Genomic DNA, 27,768 nt, shown 5'->3' with positions numbered 1-27,768 from the left:
CATAGCGTTTTCCACAGTAGCGGCACCAATTCCCACCGAAGTGTAGGAGGGTTTCCTTTTCTCCACATCCTTTCCAGAATTTGTTATTTGTAGACATTTTACTGATCGCCATTCTGAGTATGAGGTAATACCTCATTGTAGTTTTGATTTGCTTTGCTCTAATAATTAGCAATGTGGAGTATCTTTTCATATGTCTATTGACCATTTGTATGTCTTCTTTGGAGAAATGTCTATTTAGACCTTCTGCCCACCTTTTTTTTGGGGGGGTGAGTAGTTGTATGAGCTGCTTGTATATTTTGGAAATTGGACCATTTTTGGTGGCATCATTTGCAGATATTTTCTCCCAAACAATTAATACAAGTCCTGGGACAACGAGATCCCACGTGCAAAAGAATATAGTTGGACCCTTGCCTCCCCTTCTATACAGAATCAACTCAAAATGGCTTAAGAGCCTAAACATAGGAATCAAAATTTTAAAACTCATAGGAAAAAAACATGGAAGTAAAACTTCACGACCTTGGATTTGGCTATGATTTCTTAGATTTGCTACCAAAAGCACAAGCAACAAAACAAAATAGATGAATTGGGCTTCTTTAAAATGGAAACTGCTGTGCACAAAAGGAGTAAGGTAAAAGATAATCCACCATCCAAAATGGCACAAGATGTTTGCAAATCATGTCCTTGATAAAGGTCTGTAGCCCACCAGTCCTCTGCTGGTCAAGTGGGGGTGCCTCCCATCCCAGGTGATAAGGGGACTTCAGGCCCCACGGCACTCACGAGGCGGACACAGGTCATCCTCAGCACCCTCAAGGAGCGACTGCTGGATTCTTTTGAGCCCAGGCTCCTTCTCATCACTGCCTTCAAAGACTGGAGGCTTCAGCATGCCTTTAGAAGAACACAGAGTCTTTGCAAGTCTTTTGAGAACAAAGAGATCATCCTTAACCTTCTTGAAAAATGCATCTTATGTCATAGCAGTTCCTTTTTCCAGTCTGGCTCCCAGGGGTGCTCTCCTACCATCTTTATTTCTCTGAAAGTGGCCATGACAGTTTGGCTGTCCCCAGGTAACAGTCAGGGGGGCAGCTCCTGGTAGTCCTTACGTTCACTGCAGAGTAACTCAGACTCTCAGGCTGAGGCTGAACATGCATGCCCCTGCCTCTCCCCATCAATTCTCATCTCCTGTCTCTTTTCCTCATGCTTTTCAGTCTTAGAATTACCTGATAGTCACCATTCACAGTTCCTGCAGAGCTCAGCAATTTCTCCTGAAGGAAAGGTTCTGGAAAAACTGGAGGAACAAATAAAGAATTGTTTTGCCAAATGTTTTCACTTCTGTCTCAGGTTCAAAGGATTTGTTAACAAAAATAAGTCACTCATTATATTCAAATAAACAATACAAATATTTATTAGTGAACTATCTAGTCTACTTTCAATATACTAACCTTAAAAGGAAAAAAGAAATAGAAACAGCAGAGGAGAGCAACAGTACATACATCACCAAACTGGATTTACCGGCATCCAGACTTAAACAGTGCTGGAAAGTTCTGTGTGACAGCAATCCGGAGTTCCAATTGGGAAAAAGTCCCAGGCAGTGCTTCTGCTTCAGCACTTTGGTCTGCTGTCTCCTGGGCCTCCCTTTATAATCCCCAGGCCACAAACCCTGGATATCATTATCAGCCTGTGAGCAAAACTGCAGCTCTGGTATTATGTTAATTTTTCACAAGGCTATTTTGCTTTGTTCTGCAAATCTTGGAATGTTGCTAAATCCAGGGAGTGGTTGGCCAGACCTCCTCCACAGAGACCTAACAGATTCCAAGATCTGCTTCCTATTGTGTTACTCTTCCACAGCAGGTGTGGCTGACACCCACAGCAGTAGTCAGGGCAGGGTCCAGGTAGGTCAGAAGCAAGGTCAGAGGCCTGGTCTACTCTTTTGCCTCTGAAGCCTGAACAAGACTACTCCTATTTTATTTCCCTAACAAGAACGTAGCTGATTCCTGCACCTTGCTGATGCTCAAGGTGATGAGAGTGTTTTCACATTAGAATTTTAAAATCCTCCAAATAGATCACTAGGGGACATGCTGTGTCTTCCTGTTCATTCTAATAATGTCATTCTTGAATTTTAATTCAGTAATTTATCTCATAAATATGCCAAGGGGGAGATCCATTTAAAAATGTTATTGAGGTGACTCCAAGGGTTTTACAACAAATAGGAACATAGAACACATGGTCAGACGCTGGCTGAGAGATTCCCACCTTGAAGAGCTGTCCCTTGGAGGGTGAAGTAGCTGGGACCATCCTCCTGGAGGTGAGCCTGCTCAGGCTTATCCCATGTGGGCCCACTGCACTGCAGAACCTTAGACTGGCCAATGGCAGACAGCTGGCTAGAGATGTGGAAAAAGAGAAAACTGCCCAGCAGCCTGGGACAACCCATGGGCGAGGACTTAGTAAGGATCAGTGTCAGCTTGTTAGTTAGAGCCAGCATCAGGGCCTTAGTTAGGGACAGGATCTCAGAGACAACCTGAGGGTCTTAGCAAGAGTCAGTTCAGGCTATAAGTTAAGAACACCTCAGAGACTTCTGTAGGGACATATTCAGGGTCTTGGTTATGGACAGGATCAGAGTGTTTACTTCATGACAGCTTAGGCTATAAGGCACAGCATCATGGCATAAGTTAGGGACAGTGTCAAGGTCTTAGGGATAGGGTTAGGGCCTTCATAAGTTATAGTTCAGGCCCTTAGCTAGAGATTGTATCAGGGGCTTAGTTACAGTGAAAATATTAGTTGCTCAGTCACGTCTGACTCTTTGTGACCCCAAGGACTATAGCCCACCAGGCTCCTCTGTCCATGGAATTCTCCAGGCAAGAATACTGGAGTGGGTTGCTGTTCCCTTCTCCAGGGGATCTTCCTGACGCAGGGATTAAACCCAGTTCTCCTGTATTGCAGACAGATTCTTTACCGTCTGGGCCACCAGGGAAGCCCCGGGGCTTAGTTAAGGAAAGCATCAAGGCTTCTGTTAGAAATAACTTGGGGATGTTAGTTAAAGAAGTTCAGGCTGTAACTTAACAGCATCTTCAGGACTTTAATAGGGCTAGTGTCAGGTCCATAGTTATGCTCAGTGTCAGGGCATTATTTAAGGACAGCATCAGAGACCTACTTAGGTAAATATACAGGGCCTTAGTCATGGACAGGATCAGGAGGTTATTGAAAAACAACTCAGCCTATTACAGATTTTCTGGGGCTCCAAAATCACTGCAGATGGTGACTGCATCCATGAAATTAAAAGGCACTTGTTCCCTTGGAAGAAAAGCTATGACCAACCTAGACAGCGTATTAAAAAGCAGAGACATTGCTTTACTGACAAAAGTCCACCTAGTCAAAGCTATGGTTTTTCCAGTAGTCATGTATGGATGTGAGAGTTGGACCATAAAGAAAGCTGAGTGCTGAAGAATTGATGCTTTTGAACTGTGGTGTTGGAGAAGACTCTTGAGAGTCCCTTTGACTGCAAGGAGATCAAACCAGTCCTAAATATTCTAAAGAATATGTAGGAAATCAGTCCTAAATATTCATTGGAAGGACTGATGCTGAAGCTGAAGCTCCAATACTTTGGCCACCTGATGCCAAGGACTGACTCATTGGAAAAGATCCTGATGCTGGGAAAGACCGAAGGCAGGAGGATAAGGGGATGACAGAGGATGAGATGGTTGGATGGCATCACTGACTGGATGGGCATGAGTTTGAGCAAGCTCTGGGAGTTGGTGATGGACAGGAAGCCTGTGTGCTGCAGTCCATGGGGTTGCAAAGAGTCAGAAACAACTAAGTGACTGAACTGAACTGATTATGGATAACATCAGGATTTTTGTGAGGGAAAGGGTGTTATTATAGACATTGTCAGGGCTTTCTGTAGAGACAGCATCAAGGCCTTAGAAAGAGGATCAGGGTCTTAGCACATGGTCAGAAACACAGGCACATATTCAGGGCCTTAGTAACAGATAGGCTATGGCAAAAGTAGGGACATCAAGGGTTATTAGGGACACTCCAACTGTGGTGTTGGATGTCGAGACCGGCTCGACAAGCAGGGTTTCCGAAAGCGTGATACGGCGGGAGAATGAGTAACAAGACACAAGAATTCAGTGAAAAGCGAGGATCAGGGGACCAACACTGCTCCAAGGTGAAGGTACTGAAAGCGAATCCAAGCCAGCTTTATTATACTCTCAGCCGTGAAGGAAAGACTATGCGGGGAGTTAAGCTATAACTCATGTGGCCTTCAGGGCCAAAGAACAAGATGATCATTAGCCATTGAGTAACTAAGAAACAGTAATCAATAACAAATCAGTAGCTAAGAGTAATATTCTTACCTATAGATTTTCCACCAGATACGTAAAACATGTGACTCTGAGATGCCAGTTGAGAAACAGTCTAGAGTCGGTTTTCTGACCCCAGGATCAGATCTTGTTTTCAAGACTATGAACTGTTCCCTCTGGACTTGTTCTAAGAGTCTCAATGCCTTGTAGCATCCAGTTTATCAGTAATTATAAATTTCTTTTGTGGCCCTTGCCAGGGCCTGATTTTCTTTTCTTCTTCCTGTCTCCTACAGTTGGAGAAGACTCTTGAGAGTCCCTTCCTTAGGACCAGTGTGGGATTGGTCCACCCGCCACCAGAAGGCGCCAGTGGTAAAGAGCCCACCTGCCAATGCAAGAGACAAGAGATGTGGGTTCCATCCCCGGGTTGGGAAGATCCCCTGGAGGAGGAAATAGCAACCCACACCAGTATTTTTATCTGGAGATGCACAGGGTGTTATTTAGAGACAAAATTAGGATGTTAGGGAAAGAGTCAGGGAATTAGTTACAGACAGTGTCAGCTGAGGAAGTAGAGACTTCTTCAAGGCCTTAGTAAGAGCATCATCACCTCAGTGAAGGACTGTGTCAGGCCATTACTTAGCTACAATGTTAAGGTCTTAATTAGGGAGAGTGTCAGGGCCTCAGAGAAAATGTGAAGACCTTAGTAAAAGATACGTTAGACCATTTGTTAGTGACATTGTCAGTGCGTTCATTAGGGCCAGCATCAGGGCCTTAGTTAAGGAAGAGAGTTCAGTCTACAGTAAGGGAAAGCTCAGGCCATCTCGGACAGCTAAGGGCCATAGTTAGCATATGGTCAGGGCCTGGTAGTGAAATTGAGCAGGACCTTGTGGGGCTCCTGGGCATGGAAGCCTTTCTCATGTCTCCTGTTTCTTATTTATTGTGAATAGACTCCAGGCTCCATGACCTTCCTGGAGTTCCAAAAGGCAGATTCAAGCAAGTGCTAATCAGGAAATGGAGCAGATGCAGAGAGAAGGGAGACGCAGTCAAGAAACAGTAATTCGGTCTTGGGTCAGGGTCCTGTTTCTGCCTAAAGGGATACACATAAAAATACCTATGAGCTCTTTACTGAAATAACCCTGCCCCCTCAAAGAAAATGGAAGATTTTAGCATTCTCCATTCCAGAGATGAGGCCAGATTAAAGGAGTTCAGGCCCTGTACACATCCTAATCCTTATTAAATCTCTGCCCTTAAAACATTGCTATAAAACTCCTAACCAAAAACTCCTGCATTGGGGCACAGTCTTTGAGAGCACAAGCATCCTGTGTCCCTCTTTGCCTGGAAAAGCAGTAAAGCTATGCTTTTCTACTTCATGTGAAAGTCTGTCTCTGTGATTTTGGTTTGGCACATGTGCACAGATGTGGAGTTTGGGGATCAGATTTTGTGCTCAATGAGGGGCTGACTTGGGGACAGGTCCTATGGGTCCCCTGACTTTATGAGATGCTCCAAGATTTTCTCCATGCCAGCCTCTTTCAAGAAAGTGTGGAGGGCTGGATAATTGCTTTAGAGACCAGATCACCTGGGACCCTTGCCTGGAAAGGCCGAGCCCTAGACATGACCCATCTGTCATCCTGGCAGCTTAAACTCCAGGGCAGGAGCAGACAGAGGAAGAGGGTCTGCCCTAGCAGCTGCCAAAGACAACTTTGTCTTGAGGATGGTCCTCTCTCATCCTGATTCAGTTCAGTTCAGTTCAGTTCAGTCACTCAGTCATGTCTGACTCTTTGCAACCCCATGGACTGCAGCAAGCCAGGCCTCACTTTCCATCACCAACTTCAAGAGTTTACCCAAACTCATGTCCATTGAGTCAGTGATGCCATCCAACCATATCATCCTCTGTCATCCCCTTCTCCTCCTGCCTTCAAACTTCCCAGCATCAGGGTCTTTTCAAATGAGTCAGTTCTTCACATCAGATAGCCAAAGTATTGGAGTTTCAGCTTCAACATCAGTCCTTCCAATGAATATTCAGGACTGATTTCCTTTAGGATGGACTGGTTGGATCTCCTTGCAGTCAAAGGGACTCTCAAGAGTTCTCCAACACCACAGTTCAAAGCAACAATTCTTTGGTACTCAGTTTTCTTTATAGTCCAACTCTCACATCATAAATGACTACTGGAAAAACCATAGCTTTCACTAGATGGAAATTTGTTGGCAAAGTAATGTCTCTGCTTTTTAATATGCTATCTAGGTTGGTCATAACTTTTCTTCCAAGGAGCAAGCGTCTTTTAATTTCATGGCTGCAGTCACCATCTGCAGTGATTTTGGAGCCCAGAAAAATAAAGTCTCTCACTGTTTCCATTGTTTCCACATCTATTTACCATGAAGTGATGGGGCCAGATGCCATGGTTTTAGTTCTCGGAATGTTGAATTTAAGCCAAAATTTTCACTCCCCTCTTTCACTTTCATCAAGAGGCTCTTTAGTTCTTTGCTTTTTGCCATAAGGGTGATGTCATCTGCATATCTGATGTTATTGATATTTCTCCCAGCAATCTTGATTCCAGCTTGTGTTTCTTCGAGCCCAGCGTTTCTCATGATGTACTTTACATATAAGTTAAATAAGCAGGGTAACAATATACAGCCTTGACATACTCCTTTCCCTATTTGGAACCAGTCTGTTGTTTCATGTCCAATTCTAACTGTTGCTTCTTGACCTACATCCAGATTTCTCAAGAGGCAAGTCAGGTGGTCTGGTATTCCCATCTCTTGAAGAATTTTCCACAGTTTATTGTGGTCCACATGATCAAAGGCTTTGGCATAGTCAATAAAGCAGAAGTAGATATTTTTCTGGAACTCTCTTACTTTTTCGATGATCCAGTGGATGTTGGCAATTTGATCTCCGGTTCCTCTGCCTTTTCTAAATCCAACTTGAACACCTGGAAGTTCACAGTTCATGTACTGTTGAAGTCTGGCTTGGAAAGTTTTGAGTATTGCTTTACTAGTATGTGAGATGAGTGCACTTGTGCGATAGTTTGAGCATTCTTTGGCATTGCCTTTCTTTGGAATTGGAATGAAAACTGACCTTTTCCAGTTCTGTGGTCACTGCTGAGTATTTAAAATTTGCTGGCATATTGAGTGCAGCACTTTCACAGCATCATCTTTTGGGATTTGAAATACCTCAACTGGAATTCCATCACCTCCACTAGCTTTGTTCACAGTGATGCTTCCTAAGGCTCACTTGACTGCATTCCAGGATGTCTGGCTCTAGGTTGGTGATCACACCACTGTGGTTATCTGGGTCATGAAGATCTGTTTTGTATAGTTCTTCTGTGTATTCTTGCCACCTCTTCTTAATATCTTCTGCTTCTGTTAGGTCCATACCATTTCTGTCCTTTATTGTGCTCATCTTTGCATGAAATATTCCCTAGGTATCTCTAATTTTCTTGAAGAGATCTCTAGAGTTTCCCATTCTATTGTTTTCCTCTATTTCTTTGCACTGATCACTGAGGAAGGCTTTCTTATCTCTCCTTGCTATTCTTTGGAACTCTGCATTCAAATGGGTATATCTTTCCTTTTCTCCTTTGCCTTTTGCCTCTCCTCTATGCACAGCTATTTGTATGTCCTCCTCAGACAACCATTTTGCCTTTTTGCATTTCTTTTTCTTGGGGATGGTCTTGTCCTTGCCTCCTGTAGAATGTCATTCATCCTGTTTGGACCTACTCAAGTGTCCTACACCAAGGAGTTAATTTGGGAAACCTGAAAAGTAGCACTTGGGATGTTGCGGATCCTTGCCCCGCATGTAGTAACTCCCTGGCATGCTCTCTGAAGTCCTTTCAACTCTGTGTATTTGGTGTAATCTTGGTTCCCATTTGGGTGATTTTTTTGTTCCAGGAAATTTCATTTGGAAGGTGCTTGTGAGTTCCTTTGCCTTTAAGTGATCTGTATTTGCACTGGAATTAACTATTCTCTTTGTCTAAGTACTCTTTGACAGATTCTAATAGTTCTTTTGATCTCCAGCTAACTTTGAGATGCTATTAAAGGCTCCTGAGACATCTTAGAAATGTTTGATTAGTATGTGAAATTACATGGAATTCATAAAAATCTAGTATGTCCTGATAAAATGTTATCAGCCATAATTCTAGTTATTTTAAAATGTTGAATGTCAAAGTTCAGTTCAGTTCAGTTGCTCAGTCATGTCCAACTCTTTGCTACCCCATGAATCACAGCATGCCAGGCCTCCCTGTCCCTCACCAACTCGCAGAGTTTACACAATCTCATGTCTATGGGGTCAGTGATGCCATCCAGCCATCTCATCCTCTGTCGTCCCCTTCTCTTCCTGACCCCAATACATCCCAGCATCAGGGTCTTTTCCAGTGAGTCAACTCTTTGCATGAGGTGGTCAAAGTATTGGAGTTTCAGCTTCAACATCAGTCCTTCAAATGAACACCCAGGACTGATCTCCTTTAGGATGGACAGGTTGGATCTCCTTGATGTTCAAGGGACTCTCAAGAGTCTTCTCCAACACCACAGTTCAAAAGCATCAATTCTTCAGCGCTCAGCTTTCTCCACCATCCAACTCTCACATCCATACATGACCACTGGAAAAGTCATAGCCTTGACTAGATGTAATTTTGTTGACAAAGTAATGTCTCTGCTTTTTAATATGCTATCTAGGTTGGTCATAACTTTCTTTCCAAGGAGTAACTGTCTTTTAATTTCATGGCTGCAATCACCATCTGCAGTGATTTTGGAGCCAAAAAAATAAAGTCTAACACTGTTTCCACTGTTTACCCATCTATTTCCCATGAAGTGATGGAACCAGATGCCATGATCTTAGTTTTCTGAATGTTGAGCTTTAAGCCAACTTTTTCACTCTCCTCTTTCACTTTCATCAAGAGGTTTTTTAGTTCCTCTTCACTTTCTGCCATAAGGGTTTCGTCATCTGCATATCTGAGGTTATTAATATTTCTCCCAGCAATCTTGATTCCAGCTTGTGCTTCTTCCAGCCCAGTGTTTCTCATGATGTACCCTGCATATAAGTTAAACAAACAGGGTGACAATATACAGCCTTGATGTACTCTTTGTTCTATTTGGAACCAGTCTGTTGTTCCATGTCCAGTTCCAACTGTTGCTTCCTGACCTGCATACAGGTTTCTCAAGAGGCAGGTTAGGTGGTCTGGTATTCCCATCTCTTGAATAATTTTCCAGAGTTTGTTGTGGTCCACACGGTCAAAGACTTTTGCATACAATAAAGCAGAAATAGATGTTTTTCTGGAACTCTCTTGCTTTTTCAGTGATCCACCGGATGTTGGCAATTTGATCTCTGGTTCCCCTGTCTTTTCTAAAACCAGCTTGATCATCTGGAAGTTCAAGGATCACGTATTGCTGAAGACTGGCTTGGAAAAATTTGAGCATTACTTTACTAGTGTGTGAGATGAGTGCAATTGTGCTGTAGTTTGAGCATTCTTTGGCATTGCCTTTCTTTGGGATTGGAATGAAAACTGACCTTTTCCAGTCTTGTGGCCACTGCTGAGTTTTCCAAATTTGCTGGCATATTGAATGCAGCACTTTCACAGCATCATCTTTCAGGATTTGAAATAGCTCAACTGGAGTGCCATCACCTCCACTAGTTTAGTTCGTAGTGATGCTTCCTAAGGCCCACTTGACTTCACATTCCAGGATGTCTTGCTCTAGGTGAGTGATCACAGCATTGTGATTATCTGGGTTGGGAAGATTTTTTGTGTACAGTTGTTCTGTGTATTCTTGCCACCTTTTCTTAATATCTTCTGCTGATTATACAGTGGAAGTGAGAAATAGATTTAAGGGACTAGATCTGATAGACAGAGTGCCTGATGAACTATGGACAGAGGTTCGTGACATTGTACAGGAGACAGGGATCAAGACCATACCCATGGAAGGAAATGCAAGAAAGCAAAATGGCTGTCTGAGGAGGCCTTACGAATAGCTGTGAAAAGAAGAGAAGCAAAAAGCAAAGGAGAAAAGGAAAGATATTCCCATTTGAATGCAGAGTTCCAAAGAATAGCAAGGAGAGATAAGAAAGCCTTCTTCAGTGATCAATCCAAAGAAATAGAGGAAAACAACATAATGGGACAGACTAGAGATCTCTTCAAGAAAATTAGAGATACCAAGGGAACATTTCATGCAAAGATGGCCTCAATAAAGGACAGAAATGGTATGGACATAACAGAAGCAGAATGTCAAAGTAGTAACTAAGTTTCTTTGGTCAATTACATTGTGAATGAATGTTTGACAATGACCTTTTAAGTCTTTTCGTGATTTATGGGCAGTTACTGTACTCCAACGGTTTTGCAATAGTGCTCCACTTTCAAGAAGGTTGGTGTGGAGGACTTTTTTACAAACATCATATCATACCACTGAACTGGATAAGAAATTAACAGTCTTACTTGAAAACCTGATGGCTTCATAAAAAGTTAACAGAAGGATTGGTTACTGAGTGAACTGGTGAACATGGTTATGTTTATGGTTTTCTTTCATTACTGGTTTAGATCTGTTTTCCAGATATAGGAGAATCCTTCCCTTCAAGCTAAGTAGGACTTCGTGCAATTGGACGAATGACCCCTCTGTATTGAAGCCCATATTTATGTTAGCTTTGCTTTTCCCCTAATGTTTAGAAGGAAAGGGAAATTATCTAGTGAAGTTATCAGAGTGTAATGATGCATGATGTATCACTACTTACTTTAGGTCTACTGCTAAAAGCACATGTGTAATGCTTGTGTGACAACTGGGTGTAAATGATAAAATGTATGGCCTATAAAGCACTTTCTCATTAACACGCCTCTGAGCATGTTGCCAATACCTGATCATTATTCCCCCCACATGGATCACCTAGGCAAACAGAGAAGAGCCATAGCACCGAGGGACATGATGCACGTGAGGCACAGAGCTGAGTCACCCCTGGAGTGAGGGAGCTGAGTCACTCCTGGAGTGAGGGGTAGATGCTTTGATCATCAGTGTCCTCTTTTGAAGACTTGTAATCAAAAGGGAAAAAATAACTTCACGTATTGAGGTATGAGGAAGTCACTCTGGTACACGGTTTCACTTAAATGTTACTGACCAAAGTGGCCTGTTTCGTGGCCTTTCAGACATGCATTGTACATCTGTTTTGGCACTGAGGGGGGGGGTGCTTTTGAAAGTCAAAAAGGAGTACCTATGGTTCAGGCAGCCAAGGTAAAACTAAGTGAGCACTGGGACTTCAGATGCATTCCTGTAGTGTTGAACTTACATGTCTGAGTTGTGTCAGACTTGGGATGCCACTAGCCATTCTCAAAACAACATCTGCTGGTAGCTGCAACTTTAGTTTTCAAGAACTCCTCTCCTAACTGTTGAATTTTAAACAATGAAATTAGATCAGATTTATTCCAGACTGGGTTTCAGACTTAGCCTCCTGAATTCCTAAGGAAATGAGATCTATATTTATTATTAAAGTTTCAGTTATTACTCCTCCCTTTTAACTTTTTATTTTGTATTGGGGTGTAGCCGCTTAACAATGTTGTGATAGTTTCAGGTGAACAGTGAAGAGACTCAACCATACGTGTATTATGTATCCATTCTACACAAATCACTCCTCCTAGTTGTAACTGGGTTTGTTGCACCAAAAGAGCAGACCAAGAGATTGAGATCTTAATCATACAAGATTCTGATTCAGGACTTAAAACTCAAATATTACTACTCTGATATCCATTCCCCCAAATTTAGGCAGGCCTATGCCCCATTTAAGCAGGGAGTAGCCAGAGTGGTCATCACCCCATCCCCTGAAAGATGTGGGGAAAGATAAAACCAAAGTGGGGTTTAAAAATGAATCTCCCTAAAACCAAGTTCCTCTGCCAAACTTCTGATTAATGTCTCAATCTGAAATGATTATTCCTTTTCTTAAAAAACATCTGATCTTCACAAGATTGAGGGGTATCAAAGAGAAGAAGAGGGTGAAACTGAGAGGGACACTAAGGGTTTCTTGGGCATAGGAGTCTTTCTATGTACCCTGGTACTTCTTTGCATGGACCTTCCCTGAGCTCCAAAGCACAGATTTGAACAGTTGCTAATCAGCAAAGGAAGGGGATGCAGAGACAAGGGAGGAATAGTCAAGAACAATAGTGCAAACTCGACGCAGCTTCCTGGTTCTGCCTTAAGAGATACACATAACAACAGTTTTGAGCTCCTTACAGAGCTAAAGCTCCAACAAATGGAAGATGATGGCATTCTTCATTCCAGAGAAGCTGATTAAGAGACCATCGAGGCCAGATTAAAGAAGTGCAGGCCTGAACACACTCTAATCCTTATAAAAAACTCTGTCCTTGAACTATCTCTACAAACACCTTACTAAACCCTTTGTCACTGGGACACACATTTTTGAGGACATCAGTCTGCTGTGTCCCCAACTGGTTGGCAAAGTGATAAAACTAATCTTTTCTACTTCCTAAAATTACGTCTCTAGGATTCAATTTAGCACTGGTGCAGAGAGGCCGAGTTCTTTGCATCAGTTAGGTAGCAAGTCAGGCTGTTGGTTAGAAACAGTGTCAGGTCTTTAGTTATGGAAAGTGTCAGAGCATTAGTAAGGGACAGACCAAGACATTACGGTCAGCATCAGGGCCTTAGTTAGGGATAACATCAGGGCCTTAGTTAAAGATTTTTAAGACTGTTAGTTATGGATATCATCAGGGATTTAGGCACAGCATCAGGGCTTTTAGTTATAGACACCATATTGGTATTAGGCAATTAGAGACAATGTCAGGGCCTTAGATAAGGACATCCTTGGAGCTTGGGGAAAGAGAGTATCAGCATCTTAATTAGAGATTGTGTCAAGATGTTGGTTAGGACAGTGTCAGGGTGTTAGCGGAAGTGTTAGGTAATTAGGTAAAAAGTGTCAGGGCCTTACAAACACTGTCAAGGACTTAGATCATAAGGGACTTGGTTAGGGATATCATCATTTTTGTGTATTTATTTCATACTCAACTCTTTCCTGGTGGCTCAGATGGTAAAGAATCTGCCCGCAATGCAAGAGACCCAGGTTTGGTCCCTGGGTCGGGAAAATCCCCTGGAGAAGGAAATGGCTATCCACTCTAGTATTTTTGCCTGGAGGATTCCTTGGACAGAGGAGCCTGGCGGGCTGCAGTCCATGGGGTTGCAAAGAGTCGGATGCGACTGAGTGACTAACACTTTCACTGTCACATTCAGGATAAAGTCAAGAACCAAAAGGAGAGCAAGGCTTCAGGCTGACAGGGACAATGTCTGATTCATATTTAATGCTACATTCATAATTCCTATTACCTAGTACTACGATAAAATAATTTAGTTTGCGAACATAAAAGAGTAAAGTTTACTTATCCAGAACACTCATTTATGAGAAAAACTTCACTGTCCAATGAAAATACATAAATAGGTTGTCACTACTACACAAAATTGCTAGAATTCTTTGGCTTATATGTAATTATAATTTTCAACATAAGCCCATAATCACAATAACATAATCAAAATTTATGAAATTATTTTACGAAATTATTTAAGAATCTAAGGATTCTTAATTAAAATTCACAAACATCCGGCAAAAGTTAATGTACTTAGAAATTAAATGAAGGGTTTAAAAAGCCAATGACCCAAACTTTAGTGTCAATGAAGATATATCCATCAAAACGATTGCAAAAAAAAGGCTGTCATCGGGATTTCTAAAGTTAATGTATGCTCTTGAGTGGGGTGAATATAAAGACTAAAAGAAGAGACAACAATGAAAATAGTAAGAAACTTAAGACGTCTTTTTTAGTTTTCTTTTCCTGGATACAACAAACTACATCAGATAAAACTTTTATGCCAAAGAATACTCTCTCAGTTACTTTCAACAATCTGTATATTCTTTAGCAAGAAAACCAAACAAAATATTAACAGATCTGTTTAAAGATTTCGGAGAGGCACTTTAGGTCGGTCTCTCTACTGCACAAAGCCAGGGTTAGAAAGCCGGTCCTCAGAGGTAGAAAATCAAAGGTCCGCAGTGCAGCTTGTGGGATCTTAGTTTTCAACCAGGGGTTGAACCCAGGCCCAGCAGTGAAAGCTTGGAGTCCTAACCATAGTACCGCCAGGCAACTCCAGGTTGGCCTCTTAATGTTGGTAAAGTCTTCTCACCTAAGCTCAGTGATAAAGGTGTGTGGGCAGCAGGTGCAGCTGCTGTTCCAGCTGCTTCTTGGTGACGCTGGGGGGTAGCCGCCTGGGAGAGACGCCGCTGGTTTGTTTCACTAGATCCGCTTTAAGCTCCAGCTCCCCGAGAGCCCGGACACCCGTGTTTATGTTCTTGTTGTATCCAGCACAAATACGCATTTTAGGAAAGATTAAGGATAATATGCACGGAGAACACGGCTGTCAAAATGGTGACGAGGGCTGAACAATCTAAAAGGGATCTGTGAGGTCAGAAAAGGCTGCGCACAGTGCCGTTTTTCAGGAATTTTTAAAATTAAAACCGGATATTCGTTGGCGGTGCAGCCCCCACGCTCCTTATTGCGAGGTCGGGGACCCGCAGGGCGGATCCGCGGCCCTCGACAGTATGCAAGACTACGGTGCGGCGCTGGAGGGCCCAGTGTCCTAGCCTCGACGGGAAACATCCACAGGCCAAAATGATTTTTCCTTTCCTTCTCGGAAGCCAGAAAAGATAGCGTCAAAGAGCGTCTTCGCCGCCCAGACACCACCCGGGGCCGCTGTCCTCGGTGCTGAAGCTCCCGCCCCGCCCCTCCTCCCGCCCCGCCCCCCGCCCCCCGCCCCCCGCCCCCCGCCCCTCTCCCCGCCGCCCCCAACTGCTCCGGACAGTCCTTTTATCGCGAGGTTTGCTGGCTCCCCTCCGCCCCCCGGCGGCGATCTCACTTTGCTTAGGGCGGTTCTCTTCAGCGGGCAAGGTTTGCCTGCGCTGCCCGCACAGCCAAGGAAGAGGCCAGCGGTGCCTTGGACTTCCCCAGCGGTGACTCTCGGGAGAACTGGCTGTTTATGGGTGATGGCTTCTCCCCCGGCGCGGAGCCCGGGTAGCAACAACCACCCCGGGCCCTTTGGCTCCCTCCTCTGAGCGAAACCCACTCTCTCCGCAGAGCTGTCGCCGGTTCCCGTCAGGACGAAACATCGCGAGAACTGGACCGTTTCCACCAAGTCCCGGCCTTTCAGAGTCCCGCACTCCCGTCCTCGGTCTCAGCGGCTGCAGGTCCGCATCCGCCTCCCACCTTCGCAGGGGCCAGGGTCGGGGATCCGCTGCGGAGGGCGATCTGTGGACCTGTAGTCTCGGTCAGCGGGAAATTCGGAAACATCGGGCTTGGCACTAGCAGGGGCTTTGAACTGGGCTGTGCGAGGCAGAATCTCTTTGCCACAAAAAAATATTTCAGGGAATTACACATGCGTGCTTAATAAAGTGTTTACAGCTGTTTATTCTTTTCGATGGGCTTTCCTAATAGCTCAGTTGAATCCTCCTGCAATGCGGGAGACCTGGGTTCAATTCCTGGGTTGGAAAGATCCCCTGGAGAAGGGAACAACTACCCACTCCAGTATTCTGGCCTGGAGAATTCCGTGGACTGTATAGTCCATGGGGTCACAAAGTGTCGAATACAACTGAGCGACTTTCAGCGTCACTTGGTTCTTTTCGAAAGAAATCGGAATATTGCATCAGAGAGTAGCGATTACATTTAAGAAAAAGCAAGCGACTGACAAATAGCACAAATCAGCATATGGCTCTCCTCTGCAAAGTAGAATACCTGAGAGTTGAGAGAAGAAATTAGGTTAGGGTTAGGGTCAGATGGTAAAGAATCTGTCTGCAATGGGAGAGAACTTCCTTGGGCCCCTGGGTGGGGAAGATTCCCTGGAGAATGGAATGGCTACCCACTCCATTATTGTTAAAACTAAAATCAGGGCATCCGGTCCCATCACCTCGAGGCAAACAGATGGGGCAAAAAATGAAAACAGTGGCAGACTTTGTTGTCTTGGGCTCCAAAATCACTGTGGATGGTGACTGCAGCCATGAAATTGTTTGCTCCTTGGAAGAAAAGCTATGAGAAACCTAGACAGCATATGAAAAAGCAGAGACAACACTTTGCTGACCATCGTCCATATAGTTAAAGCTATGGTTTTTCCAGTAGCCATTTATAGATGTAAAAGTTGGATGATAAAGAAGGTGCAGTGCTGAAGAATGGATGCTTTTGAATTGTGGTGCTGGAGAAGACTCCTGAGAGTCCCTTTCACAGCAAGATCAAACCAGCAAAGCCTAAAGGAAATCAACCCTGAATATTCACTGGAAGGAGTCATGCTAAAGCTATAGCTCCAATACTCTGGCCACCTGATGCAAAGAGCCAACTCATTGGAAAAAACTCTGACGCTGGGAAAGAATGAGGGCAGGGGGAGAAGGGGGCAACAGAGGATGAGATGGTTGGATGGCATCACCGACTCAATGACATGAATTGAGCAAACTCCGAGAGATACTGAAGGGCAGGGAAGCCTGTGTGCTGCAGTCCCTGGGATCACAAAGAGTCGGACACAACTGAGTGACTGAACAAGGAACAGCCACCAGTATTCTTGCCTGAAGAATCCCATGGACAGAGGAGCCTGGCAGGCTACATTCCATGGGGTCACAAAGAGTTCTGATGCTAGGGAGGGACTAACACTTTCACTTCAGGGTATCATGACTAGGGGTAATGGTAGTTGCTTGGCCCAAGTGACTGTTTTTTTTCACTCTTTTTCCAGTAACTTTCCAATTTTGCATATCAATAAATATTTGTGGGAGGCAGACTTACCTGGCGGCAACCAAGCCCATGCACTACAACTACTGAGCCCACATGCTGCTTCAGAGAAAGTGAGCTGCTTTTACACTTTAACAAAGATCCAGCACAAGCCAAAATTTTAGAAGTAAATAATATATATATATATATATCAATGTCAAGCAAAACATAAATGCAAATTTAATATTCTATTCTGTAGCTAACAGCTGACAGATTCACAAAATACTGAATTCACAAGTGTTTTATTGTGATTTATAGTAAGAAAAATATATACATGCATATATATATATGGGGGGGGGGCTTACCAGGTGGCACAGTGGTAAAGAAGCCACCTGCCAAAGCAGGAGACACAAGAGATGGAAGAGATGCGCGTTTGATCCCTGGGTTGGGAAGATCTCCTGGAGGAGGAAATGGCAACCCACTCAAATATTCTTACCTGGAAAACTCCATGGACAGAGGAGCTTGGTGGGTTACAGCCCAAGGGGTTGCAAAGAGTCAAACACAACTGAGCATACACACACATACACATACACACATATGTGTGTGTGTGTGTATTTTTGGTCTTTATCCCTATATCTGGCACAGAGCTCCTAAAACTCTTGGAATTTCCTACGAAGTGGTGACAGCAATATACATGTCTTGTGCTATGTTAATGAGATCATTTTTGGAAAGCCCTCAGGTAACTTAAGGACGGGCTGGTTGCCAGGAGACCCAACCATGTGATTGGAGGGTTGAAACTTTCAGTCCCACCTCTGATCTTGGGGGAGGGGAAAGGCGATGGAGTTAATATGTATGGCTATCTATATCTACGGCTAATATTGTAATCAATCATGCTTATGTAATGAAGTCTGTAAAAACTCAAAAGGACAAATTCAGACAGCTTCAGAGTTGGTGAACTTAAGGAAATTTGGAAGGAGTAGCATGTCTGGAGAGGGCATGGAAGTTTTTCTGCCCTCACCCATGTCTTTCCTAGGCATCTCTTTCATCTATTTGTTCCATAATTATATATTTTTATAATAAACCAATAATCTAGTAAGTAAAATGTTTCTTTGAGTTCTGTGAGCAGCTCTAGCAAATTAAACCAACCCAAGAAAGGGGTCATGGGAACCTCCAATCTGCAGCCCATTGGTCAAAAGCACAGGTGACAACCTGGGCTTGTGATTGGCATCTGAACTGGGGTGGTGGGCTGGGACATGAACACAACACAGTCTTGTGGAACTGAGCACCTTTACCTGTGGAATCCAATGCTGTCTCTGGGTAGATAGTATCAGAATGGAGTTGAATTGTAGACATTTCAACTTGTGTCACAGAATTGCTTATTGATAGTGTGGAAAGCTCTCCATATGTCATAATCTGGTGCAGAGCCCACTTAACAAGTTACAAAGTAAAAGTGAAAGTCACTCAGTCATATCCAGCTCTTGCGACCCTGTGGATTGTAGCCTGCCAGGCTTCTCTGTCTGTGGAATTTTCCAGGCAAGAATATTTGAATGGGTTGCCATTTCCAAGAGTATACAGAAAAAATTAAGTCTCTCTTTACTGTTCTCAGCCCCCCAGCATCCCTTTCCAGAAAGCAACTGTCATTACTAGCTTTTTGTTTGTCTTTCCAAAGATGTGGTATGTATTAAAAGTATATAATTATTTGTTCTTTTAACCTCTTCAAATAATAGTATACTGCTGCTGCTGCTGCTAAGTCGTGTCAGTCATGTCCGAATCTGTGCTACCCCATAGACAGCAGTCCACCAGACTCCTCTGTCCCTGGGATTCTCCAGGCAAGAATACTGGAGTTGCTTGCCATTTCCTTCTCCAATGCATGAAAGTGAAAAGTGAAAGTGAAGTCACTCAGTTGTGTCCGACTCTTTGAGACCCCATGGACTACTGTAGCCTTCCAGGCTCCTCCGTTCATGGGATTTTCCAGTTAAGAGTACTGGAATGGGTTGCCATTGCCTTCTCTAAGATAATGTACCACATGTACTATTCTGCACATTGCTTATATCTCAGAAGACTTTCCAGATTAATGCATATAGAACTATCCTGTTCTTATTTATAGCTACATGCCATTACATTGGGTCTTCCCAGGTGGCTCAGCAGTAAAGAAACTGCTTGCTAAAGGGGGAGACTCGAGGTCGACCCCTGGGCCAGAAAGATCCCCTGGAGTAGGAAATAGCAACCAGCTCCTGTACTCCTGTCAGCAGAATCCCCATGGAGAGAGGAGCCTGGAGGGCTACGGTCCATGGGGTCGCAAAGAGTTGGACACAGCTGAGTGACTGACTACGCATGGATATTTAATAATTACATGGATATTTAATAATTTATTTAAACAGTTCTTTTTTGAAAGAATTTCTTTCCAATCCTTCTATATGATAGTGTCAAGTAATTAGATCAGACATATAGTAACATGTTATTTTACTTGTATATAAGGGAAACCAATCAATAGATTCATCTAAAAATGAAAGAAAAAAAAGCCCACCAGGAATTATAGAAGAGGAAAAAAAGAGGCAAAAGAAAGAAGAAAAACATACTGACAATCTGTATATCTTATATTTTCCTCTCCTTGAATAAGCTGCTGATTCGCTGGCCAGTACTGCTCAGAGGCCAGTCGGGGTATTCTGCCTTGGACCATCAAGAGAGATCATTAAAATAACAAATTCAGTTGTTTATAGAGTCTTTGAAAAAACTTGAGATTAGTGTCAATAATGTATATATGAAAGACTGTTCCAGGAAAATTCCTGTCTGTGTCTTTAGTTAGCACTTTGTCTTTTTCAGGCCAGGACTGTACCATTTCCCTCTTCGGAATATCTCATAGAAATTCTGCAGGGAAGAATTTTGTACATGTGGAAAGTATAATGGTAGCATCAGTGCTGACAACTGGAATTGCTGAATTGAAAGATGTTTTAATTATGAAAGATATTGCCTTACTGCTATCCACAGCAGGGTATAAGAGGGAACACACTCATGTATAAACAATACACTGACAACTTTCTCCTCTTTACCTCCAATTCACATTTAATTTCTGGTCTTTCAATACACACGAAACCTGATGTGAAGAGTCAACTCATTGGAAAAGGCCCTGATGCTGGGAAAGATTGAAGGCAGGAGGAGAAAGGGATGACAGAGGGTGAGATGGTTGGAAGGCATTATCGAGTCAATGGAGATGAGTTTGAGCAAACTCTGGGAGACAGTGAAGGACAGGGAAGCCTGGCATGCTGCAGTCCATGGGGCCTCAAAGAGTCAGACATGACAGAGCGACTGAACAGCTGGATTTATTAATAGAACACATAAGCATATTTTGACTTTCACCAAGAAACATAATTGGTATTTTTCTTAAAACATGGAACCATTTCTATCTCCAGGTTTCTCGTTTTAACAGATATGATTAGAAGAATCATTTGGCTTTCTTTCTAACTCTATCACAATTATGTTGATAAATCAAACTTCTACAGAACCTTGGTATTGAGACAAAAAGAGAGGTGAGGGTACTAATCAATGATGAATACAGAGCCTAGCTGTTTCTTTGCAACAGAATTTATATTTCTATATATTTGATGAATTTGTTTTTCAGTATCAGCAAGTACATTAACCAAATAGACAAAACCGTTTTGTGTTAACTTACAGGTAACGCTGTATGTGCAGTCCAAATGAAACAGCTCTTTCAGGCTTCCTGGTTATTTTCTTTCCAAATCCCAAACATGTGTGTCAAGGCATATGCATAAGCCAAAGCACACTGATGTGGTGCAAATGCCATAGATTTGCTCTCTGTCATGAAAGTAAAGGGAGTCTGGAGCAGAGCCCCAGGAGAGTCGGTCATCTCCAGCTGCAAACTGCTTCCTCTGCACTTCTAGGAGGGTACCATAAGATTACTTGGGCTTGCTGCTATGTCACCCTGTACTTGCAGATCTTCACTACACAGTGAAGAACAGTGGAAGTCATTGCTCTGCCTCAACTCTAAAGATCCTTAACCATAAGGAATCTGTTTTAGTAGCCAACTGCATAGTTGAATGCTTCTTATGGACAGGATTCCATAAGCTGCTGGAGAAGTTTCTTTTTGGGTGCCCAAGAAGCACAATTGTCATGGACAGCCCAGGCAGGACCCATGGAAGTGGGATGTGCCTGGAAGCCAGTTGAAGTCTCCCAGAGGGCACAGTTCTGTATTCATGTATATACTGCCATTTATAGTTTGTGTGAGCTTTTAGTAGTAGCATCCAAGCTACTGATTTACTGATGAGTTCAAAGAGGGTGTTCTAAAAATAGAAGAGTCAAGGACAGGCAGGTCAACTGAGTGGTGGTGCCATTTATTAAAACAGGAACCCTGGGGATCAAGTTTTGGAGGGAAATGAAGAGTTCTTTACTGTATGTGTTAATTATAAAAGGAAATCTCATTGTAGGTAATTTAGATATTCAGATCAAAAGAGAGAAGTTGCAGCGATGTAAATATGGGCATCACCAGGATACAGGTGATAAGGTATTAAAGCATGAGATTAGGTGGAGGTCACCTAGAAAGGGATTATAATAATGAAAAATAGAGGGTCCTAGACTAAACTCTAGGGCAGCCCAACATTTAGAGGTCAAAAAGAAGGAAGGACATACCATAAGCGACTGAGAAAGATGTGCCAGTGTGGTAAGGTGAAAGCCACGAGAGATGGATTCCCTGGAAATCAATGAAATAAAGTGTTTCAAGAAGGGGAATGATGCACAGCTTCAAATCTTTCTGATAGATCAAGTGATCAGGAGATTGACAATTGATCTATTGTGTAAAATGGAAGTCAGTGCAACCCTAAAAGAAGATGTCAACAGAGTGATAAGGATGAAGAACTGTTTCTAAGAAAAAGAAGGAAAAAAGGAAATTATGAGTATAAATCACTACCAGGAACAGAAAAAGGGGAGGGGCGCCATAAAGTAAGGAGATGTAGGGTGAAGACTTGGTATATTTGTTTTTAAGGAAGATAATTTATAGCTTCTTTCCAACAATTACTTAACAGATGGGAAAAAAATATGTTTTGTGTGATTTCATAAGCAGGACATATTGCAGAAATCAACTAATTTAGATGACAATTATATATGCCATTCTAACAACAATGTTTGAATTTTCTCCCTTGTTGTTGTTCAGCTGCTAAGTCATGTCCGACTCTTTGCAACCCCATGGACTGCAGCATGCCAGGCTCCTCCATTCATGGGATTTTCCAGGCAAGAGTACTGGAGTGGGGTGCCATTGCCTTCTCCCAAGGCAAATTGGAAGTGGTCAAACAAGAGATGGTAAGAGTGAACATAGACATTTTAGGAATCAGCGAACTAAAATGGACTGGAATGGGTGAATTTAACTCAGATGACGATTATATTTACTACTGTGGGCAAGAAACCCTTAGAAGAAATGGTCAACAAAAGAGTCCAAAATGCAGTACTTGGATGTAATCTCAAAAATGACAGAATGATCTCTGTTTGTTTCCAAGGCAAACCATTCAATATCATGGTAATCCAAGTCTATGCCCTAACCAGTAATGCTGAAGAAGCTGAAGTTGAATGATTCTATGAAGACCTACAAGACCTTCCAGACTTACATCAAAAAAAAAAAAAAATGTCCTTTTCATTATAGGGGACTGGAATGCAAAAGTAGGAGGTCAAGAGATACCTGTAATAACAGGCAAGTTTGGCCTTGGAGTACAAAACAAAGCAGGTCAAAGGCGAACAAAGTTTTGCCAAGAGAACCCACTAGTCATAGCAAACACCCTCTTCCAACAACAAAAGAGAAGACTCTACACATGGACATCACCAGATGGACAATACCAAAATCAGATTGATTATATTATTTGCAGCCAAAAATGGAGAAGGTCTATACAGTCAGCAAAAACAAGACTGGGAGCTGACTGTGGCTCAGATCATGAACTCCTTATTGCCAAATTTAGACAAATTGAAGAAAGTATGGAAAGCCACTAGACCATTCAGGTATGACCTAAATCAAATTCCTTATGATAATACAGTGGAAGTGAGAAATAGATTCAAAGGACTAGATCTGATAGACAGAGTGTCTGAAGAACAATATATGGAGGTTCATGACATTGTACAAGAGGCAGTGATCAAGATCATCCCCAAGAAAAAGTAATGCAAAAAGGCCAAATGGTTGTCTGAGGATGCCTTACAAACAGCTGTGAAAAGAAGAGAAGTAAAAGGCAAAGGAGAAAAGGAAAGTTATACCCATTTGAAAGCAGAGATCCAAAGAATAGCAAGGAGAGATGAGAAAGCCTTCCTCAGCGATCAATGCAAAGAAATAGAGGAAAACAATAGAATCAGAAAGACTAGAAATCTCTTCAAGAAAATTGGAGATACCAAGGGAATATTTCATGCAAAGATGGGCACAATAAAAGACAGAAATGATATGGACCTAACAGAGCAGAGGATGTTAAGAAGAGGTGGCAAGAATACACAGAAGAACTATACAAAAAAAGATCTTCACGACCCAGATAATCATGATGGTGTGGTCACTCACCTAGAGCCAGACATCCTGTAATGCAAAGTGAAGTAAGTCTTAGGAAGCATCAGTATGAACAAAGCTACTGGGGGTGATGGAATTCCAGCTGAGCTATTTCAAATTCTAAAAGATGATGCTATGAAAGTGCTGCACTCAATATGCCAGCAAATATGGAAAACTCAGCAGTGGCCACAGAACTGGAAAATGTCAATGCCAAAGAATGCTCAAACAACAGTACAATTTCATTCATCTCACACACTAGCAAGGTAATTCTCAAAATTCTCCAAGTCAGGCTTCAACAGTACATGAACGGTGAAATTCCAGATGTTCAAATTGGATTTTGAAAATGCAGAGAAACCAGAGATCAAATTGCCAACATCCGCTGGATCATCAAAAAAGCAAGAGAGTTCCAGAAAAACATCTATTTCCCTTTATTGACTATGCCAAATCCTTTGACTGTGTGCATCACAACAAACTGTGGAAAATTCTTTAAGAGATGGGAATACCAACCTCTTGTCTTGCTTCTTGAGAAATCTGGATGCGGGTCAAGAAGCATCAGTTAGAACTGGACATGGAACAACAGACTGGTTCCAAATTGGGACAGGAGTACCTGAAGGCTGTATATTGTCACCCTGCTTATTTAACTTATATGAAGAGTACATCATGAGAAATGCTTGACTGGATGAAGCGCAAGCTGGAATCAATATTCAGTTCAGTTCAGTCGCTCAGTCATGTCCGACTCTTTGCAACCCCATGAACCGCAGCACGCCAGGCCTCCCTGTCCATCATCAACTCCTAGAGTTTACCCAAACTCATGTCCATTGAGTCACTGATGCCATCTAATGATCTCATCCTCTGTCATCCCCTTCTCATCCTGCCTTCAATCTTTCCCAACATCAGGGTCTTTTCAAATGAGTCAGCTCTTCGCATCAGGTTGCCAAAATATTGGAGTTTCAGCTTCAACATCAGTCCTTCCAATGAACACCCAGGATTGATTTCCTTTAGGATGGACTGGTTGGATCTCCCTGCAGTCCAAGGGACTCTCAAGAGTCTTCTCCAATAGCACAGTTCAGAAGCATCAATTCTTTGGCACTCAGCTTTCTTTATAGCCCAACTCTCACATCCATACATGACTATTGGAAAAACCATAGCCTGGACTAGACAGCCTTTTTTTGACAAAGTAATGTCTCTGCTTTTTAATATGCTGTCTAGGTTGGTTATAATTTTCCTTCCAAGGAGTAAGTATCTTTTCATTTCATGGCTGCAATCACCATCTGCGGTGATTTTGGAATCCTCCCTAAAAATAAAGTCAGCCACTGTTTCCACTGTTCCCCCATCTATTTGCCATGAAGTGATGGGACCAGATGCCATGATCTTAGTTTTCTGAATGTAGAGCTGTAAGCCAACTTTTTCACTCTCTTCTTTCACTTTCATCAAGAGGCTCTTTAGTTCTTCTTCACTTTCTGCCGTATGTGTATATATATATATATATATATATATCCATTTTAAGGCAACAAAACATGTCTATAAATACACAATATATATTTTATGACTAAATTAATAAAATTATTTTTAATATGATGATTCCTTTGGATCTCAGTCAATACAGATTTTTAAAAATCTTTCAAGTGGATACGAGAGTTGGTGATATGAGTAACACTAGACTCTGACATAACAGAGGCTCTGTCATATAGTGGATAAAATTATGTACTCTAAGGCCAAGTTGAACCTGCTTACGAGATTGACATAGATCCTACCATATTCTATTAGAACTTCAAAGAGTTTCAGTGTCTTTATCTGTAAAAATGTTGCTGTTTAATCACTCAGTTGTGTCTGACTTTGTGACTCTATGGACTACAGCACACCAGGGTTCTTTGTCCTCCACCGTCTCTTGGAGCTTGCTCGAACTCAAGTCCATTAAGTCGATGATGCCATCTGACCATCTCATCCTCTGTCATCTCCTTCTCCTTTGGCCTTCAATCTTTTCCAGCATCAGGGTCTTTTCCAATGAGCGGCTCTTCGAATCAGGTGCCCAAAGTATTGACGTTTCTGCCTCAGCATCAGTCCTTCCAATGAATATTCAGAGTTGATTTCCTTTAGGATTGACTGGTTTGATATCCTTGGTGTCCAAGGGACTCTCAATAATCTCCAGTACACAGTTCAAAAGCATCAGTTTTTCAGTGCTCAGCCTTTTTTATTGTCTCGCTCTCACATCTGTACATGACTATTGGAAAAACTATAGCTTTGACTATGTGGATCTTTGGAGGCAAAATAATATCTCTACTTTTTAATATGTTGTCTAGGTTTGCCTTTGCAGTCCATGAACTGAGGTAAATTGGAAGTGGTGAAACAGGAGATGGCAAGTGTGAAATCAACATTCTAGGAATCAGTGAACTAAAATGGACAGAAATGGGCAAATTTAATTCAGATGACCATTATATCTTCTACTGTGGGCAAGAATCCCTTAAAAGAAATGGAGTAGCCCTCATAGTTAACAAAAGAGTCCAGAATGCAGAACTTGGATGTGATCTTATAAACGACAAAATGATCTGTAAAAATAGAGATGATAAAGTATTGTGGAAAAATGAGACAACAAAGAACTAGGAAGCAATGGGGAAATGATTCCTAGAGTTATCAGGAATCTCAGTCCTTTTCTAAGTGAAGGAAGAACTCAGCTGATTATTCTTATGTAAATTTTAAATGATTCCATTTTTCTTTTTGTTCCTGGCCAATCAATTTTGCCTCAGTGACAGATAAGAAGTTCTAGCAAATTGTCTTTAGTTAAGGTAAAAAATTATATTGCCTGATGGAAAAATGTCAGAGTGTTTACATTTTTTAAGGTTTACAAAAAATCTGCATGCCAATAATTAAGATAGTGACCTTGACAGAAGAATGGATACATAGGTAAATGTAACAGAACAGAAAAGCAGAAGACCCTTACAAATATTCCCACCGTATTTTTGAAAATGGTACAAAGCCATTCAGAAATGGTACAAAGCCATTCAGTGAAGTACAAGAGTCTTTGCAATAAATGTTGCTGGATTGATTATACATTCAAAGACAAAATGTGAACTTGAATCTAAACTGCATACTTCATTCAAAAATCAACTGAGAAGCAATCATGGGTTTAAATCTAAATCGCTGAGAAAAGAAGAGAAGCTAAACGCAAAGGGGAAAAGGAAAGATATACCCTTTTGAATGCAGAGTTCCAAAGAATAGTAAGGAGACATAAGAAAGCCTTTCTCAGTGATCAATACAAAGAAATAGAGGAAAACAACAGAATCAGAAAGACTAGAGATCTCTTCAAGAAAATTAGAGATACCAAGGGAATATTTCTTGCAAAGACAGGCACAATAAAGGACAGAAATTGTATGGACATAACAGAAGCAGAAGATATTACGAAGAGGTGGCAAGAATGCACAGAAGAACTAAACAAAAAGCATCTGAATGCCCCAGATAATGACGATGGTGTGTTCACTCACCTAGAGCCAGACATCTAGAATGTGAAGTCAAATGGGCCTTAGGGAGCATCACTACAAACAAAGTTAGTGGAGGTGATGGAGTTGCAGTTGAGCTATTTCAAATCCTAAAAGATGATGCTGTGAACGTGCTGCCCTCGATATGCCAGCAAATTTGGAAAACTCAACAGTGGCCACAGGATGGGAAAAGGTCAGTTTTCATTCCAATTCCAAAGAAAGGCAATGCCAAAGAATGTTCAAACTACCACACAATTGCACTCACCTCACACAGTAGGAAAGTAATTCTCAAAATTCTCCAAGCCAGGCTTCAACAGTACATGAAGTATGAACTTTCAGATGTTCAACTTGGATTTAGAAGAGGAAGAGGAACCAGATATCAAATTGCCAACATCTGTTGGATCATCGAAAAAGCAAGGGAATTCCAGTAAAACATCTACTTTTGCTTTGTTCACTATGCCTTTGACTGTGTGGATCACAATAAACTGTGGAAAATTCTGAAAGAGATGAGAATACCAGACCACCTGACCTGCCTCATGAGAAATCTGTATGTAGGTCAGGAAGCAACAGTTAGAACTGGATATGGAACTACAGACTGGTTCCAAATTGGGAAAGGAGTACATCAAGGCTGTGTATTGTCACCCTGCTTATTTAACTTATAGCAGAGTACATCATGTGGAATGCCAGACTGGAGGAAGCACAAGCTGGAATCAAGATTGCCAGAAGAAATATCAATAACCTCAGATATGCAGATGACACCACCTTTATGGCAGAAAATGAAG

General features: G+C 42.2%; 2 protein-coding genes across 3 annotated transcripts in view; one reads left to right on the top strand and one right to left on the bottom strand.

Annotated features, from left to right (window-relative positions):
- The window catches only part of MAP9 (microtubule associated protein 9), a 71,728-nt gene extending 70,273 nt beyond the window's left edge, over positions 1-1,455 (top strand). For both annotated transcript variants that reach the window (XM_081545905.1, XM_081545903.1), the window contains exon 15: positions 1,203-1,455. In XM_081545905.1, the coding sequence (XP_081402031.1) occupies positions 1,203-1,384 (182 nt within the window). In that variant the 3' untranslated portion in view covers positions 1,385-1,455. The remainder of the gene's footprint in view (positions 1-1,202) is intronic.
- A 12,586-nt stretch (positions 1,456-14,041) lies between these two features.
- Positions 14,042-27,768, bottom strand: part of LOC145525216 (uncharacterized) — a 57,376-nt gene continuing 43,649 nt past the window's right edge. The window contains exons 2-4 of the mRNA XM_081538042.1: positions 15,509-15,643; positions 15,162-15,445; positions 14,042-14,932 (exon numbers count right to left, since the gene is read on the bottom strand). Of these exons, the coding sequence (XP_081394168.1) occupies positions 14,636-14,932; positions 15,162-15,445; positions 15,509-15,643 (716 nt within the window). The 3' untranslated portion in view covers positions 14,042-14,635. The remainder of the gene's footprint in view (positions 14,933-15,161; positions 15,446-15,508; positions 15,644-27,768) is intronic.

This window comes from Giraffa tippelskirchi, chromosome 11 (assembly GCF_054371585.1).
Source record: "Giraffa tippelskirchi isolate mGirTip1 chromosome 11, T2T-mGirTip1v1.2.pri, whole genome shotgun sequence".
In the NCBI taxonomy this organism is placed as follows: domain Eukaryota; kingdom Metazoa; phylum Chordata; class Mammalia; order Artiodactyla; family Giraffidae; genus Giraffa; species Giraffa tippelskirchi.
This window is presented reverse-complemented; position numbering and strand designations above follow the sequence as displayed.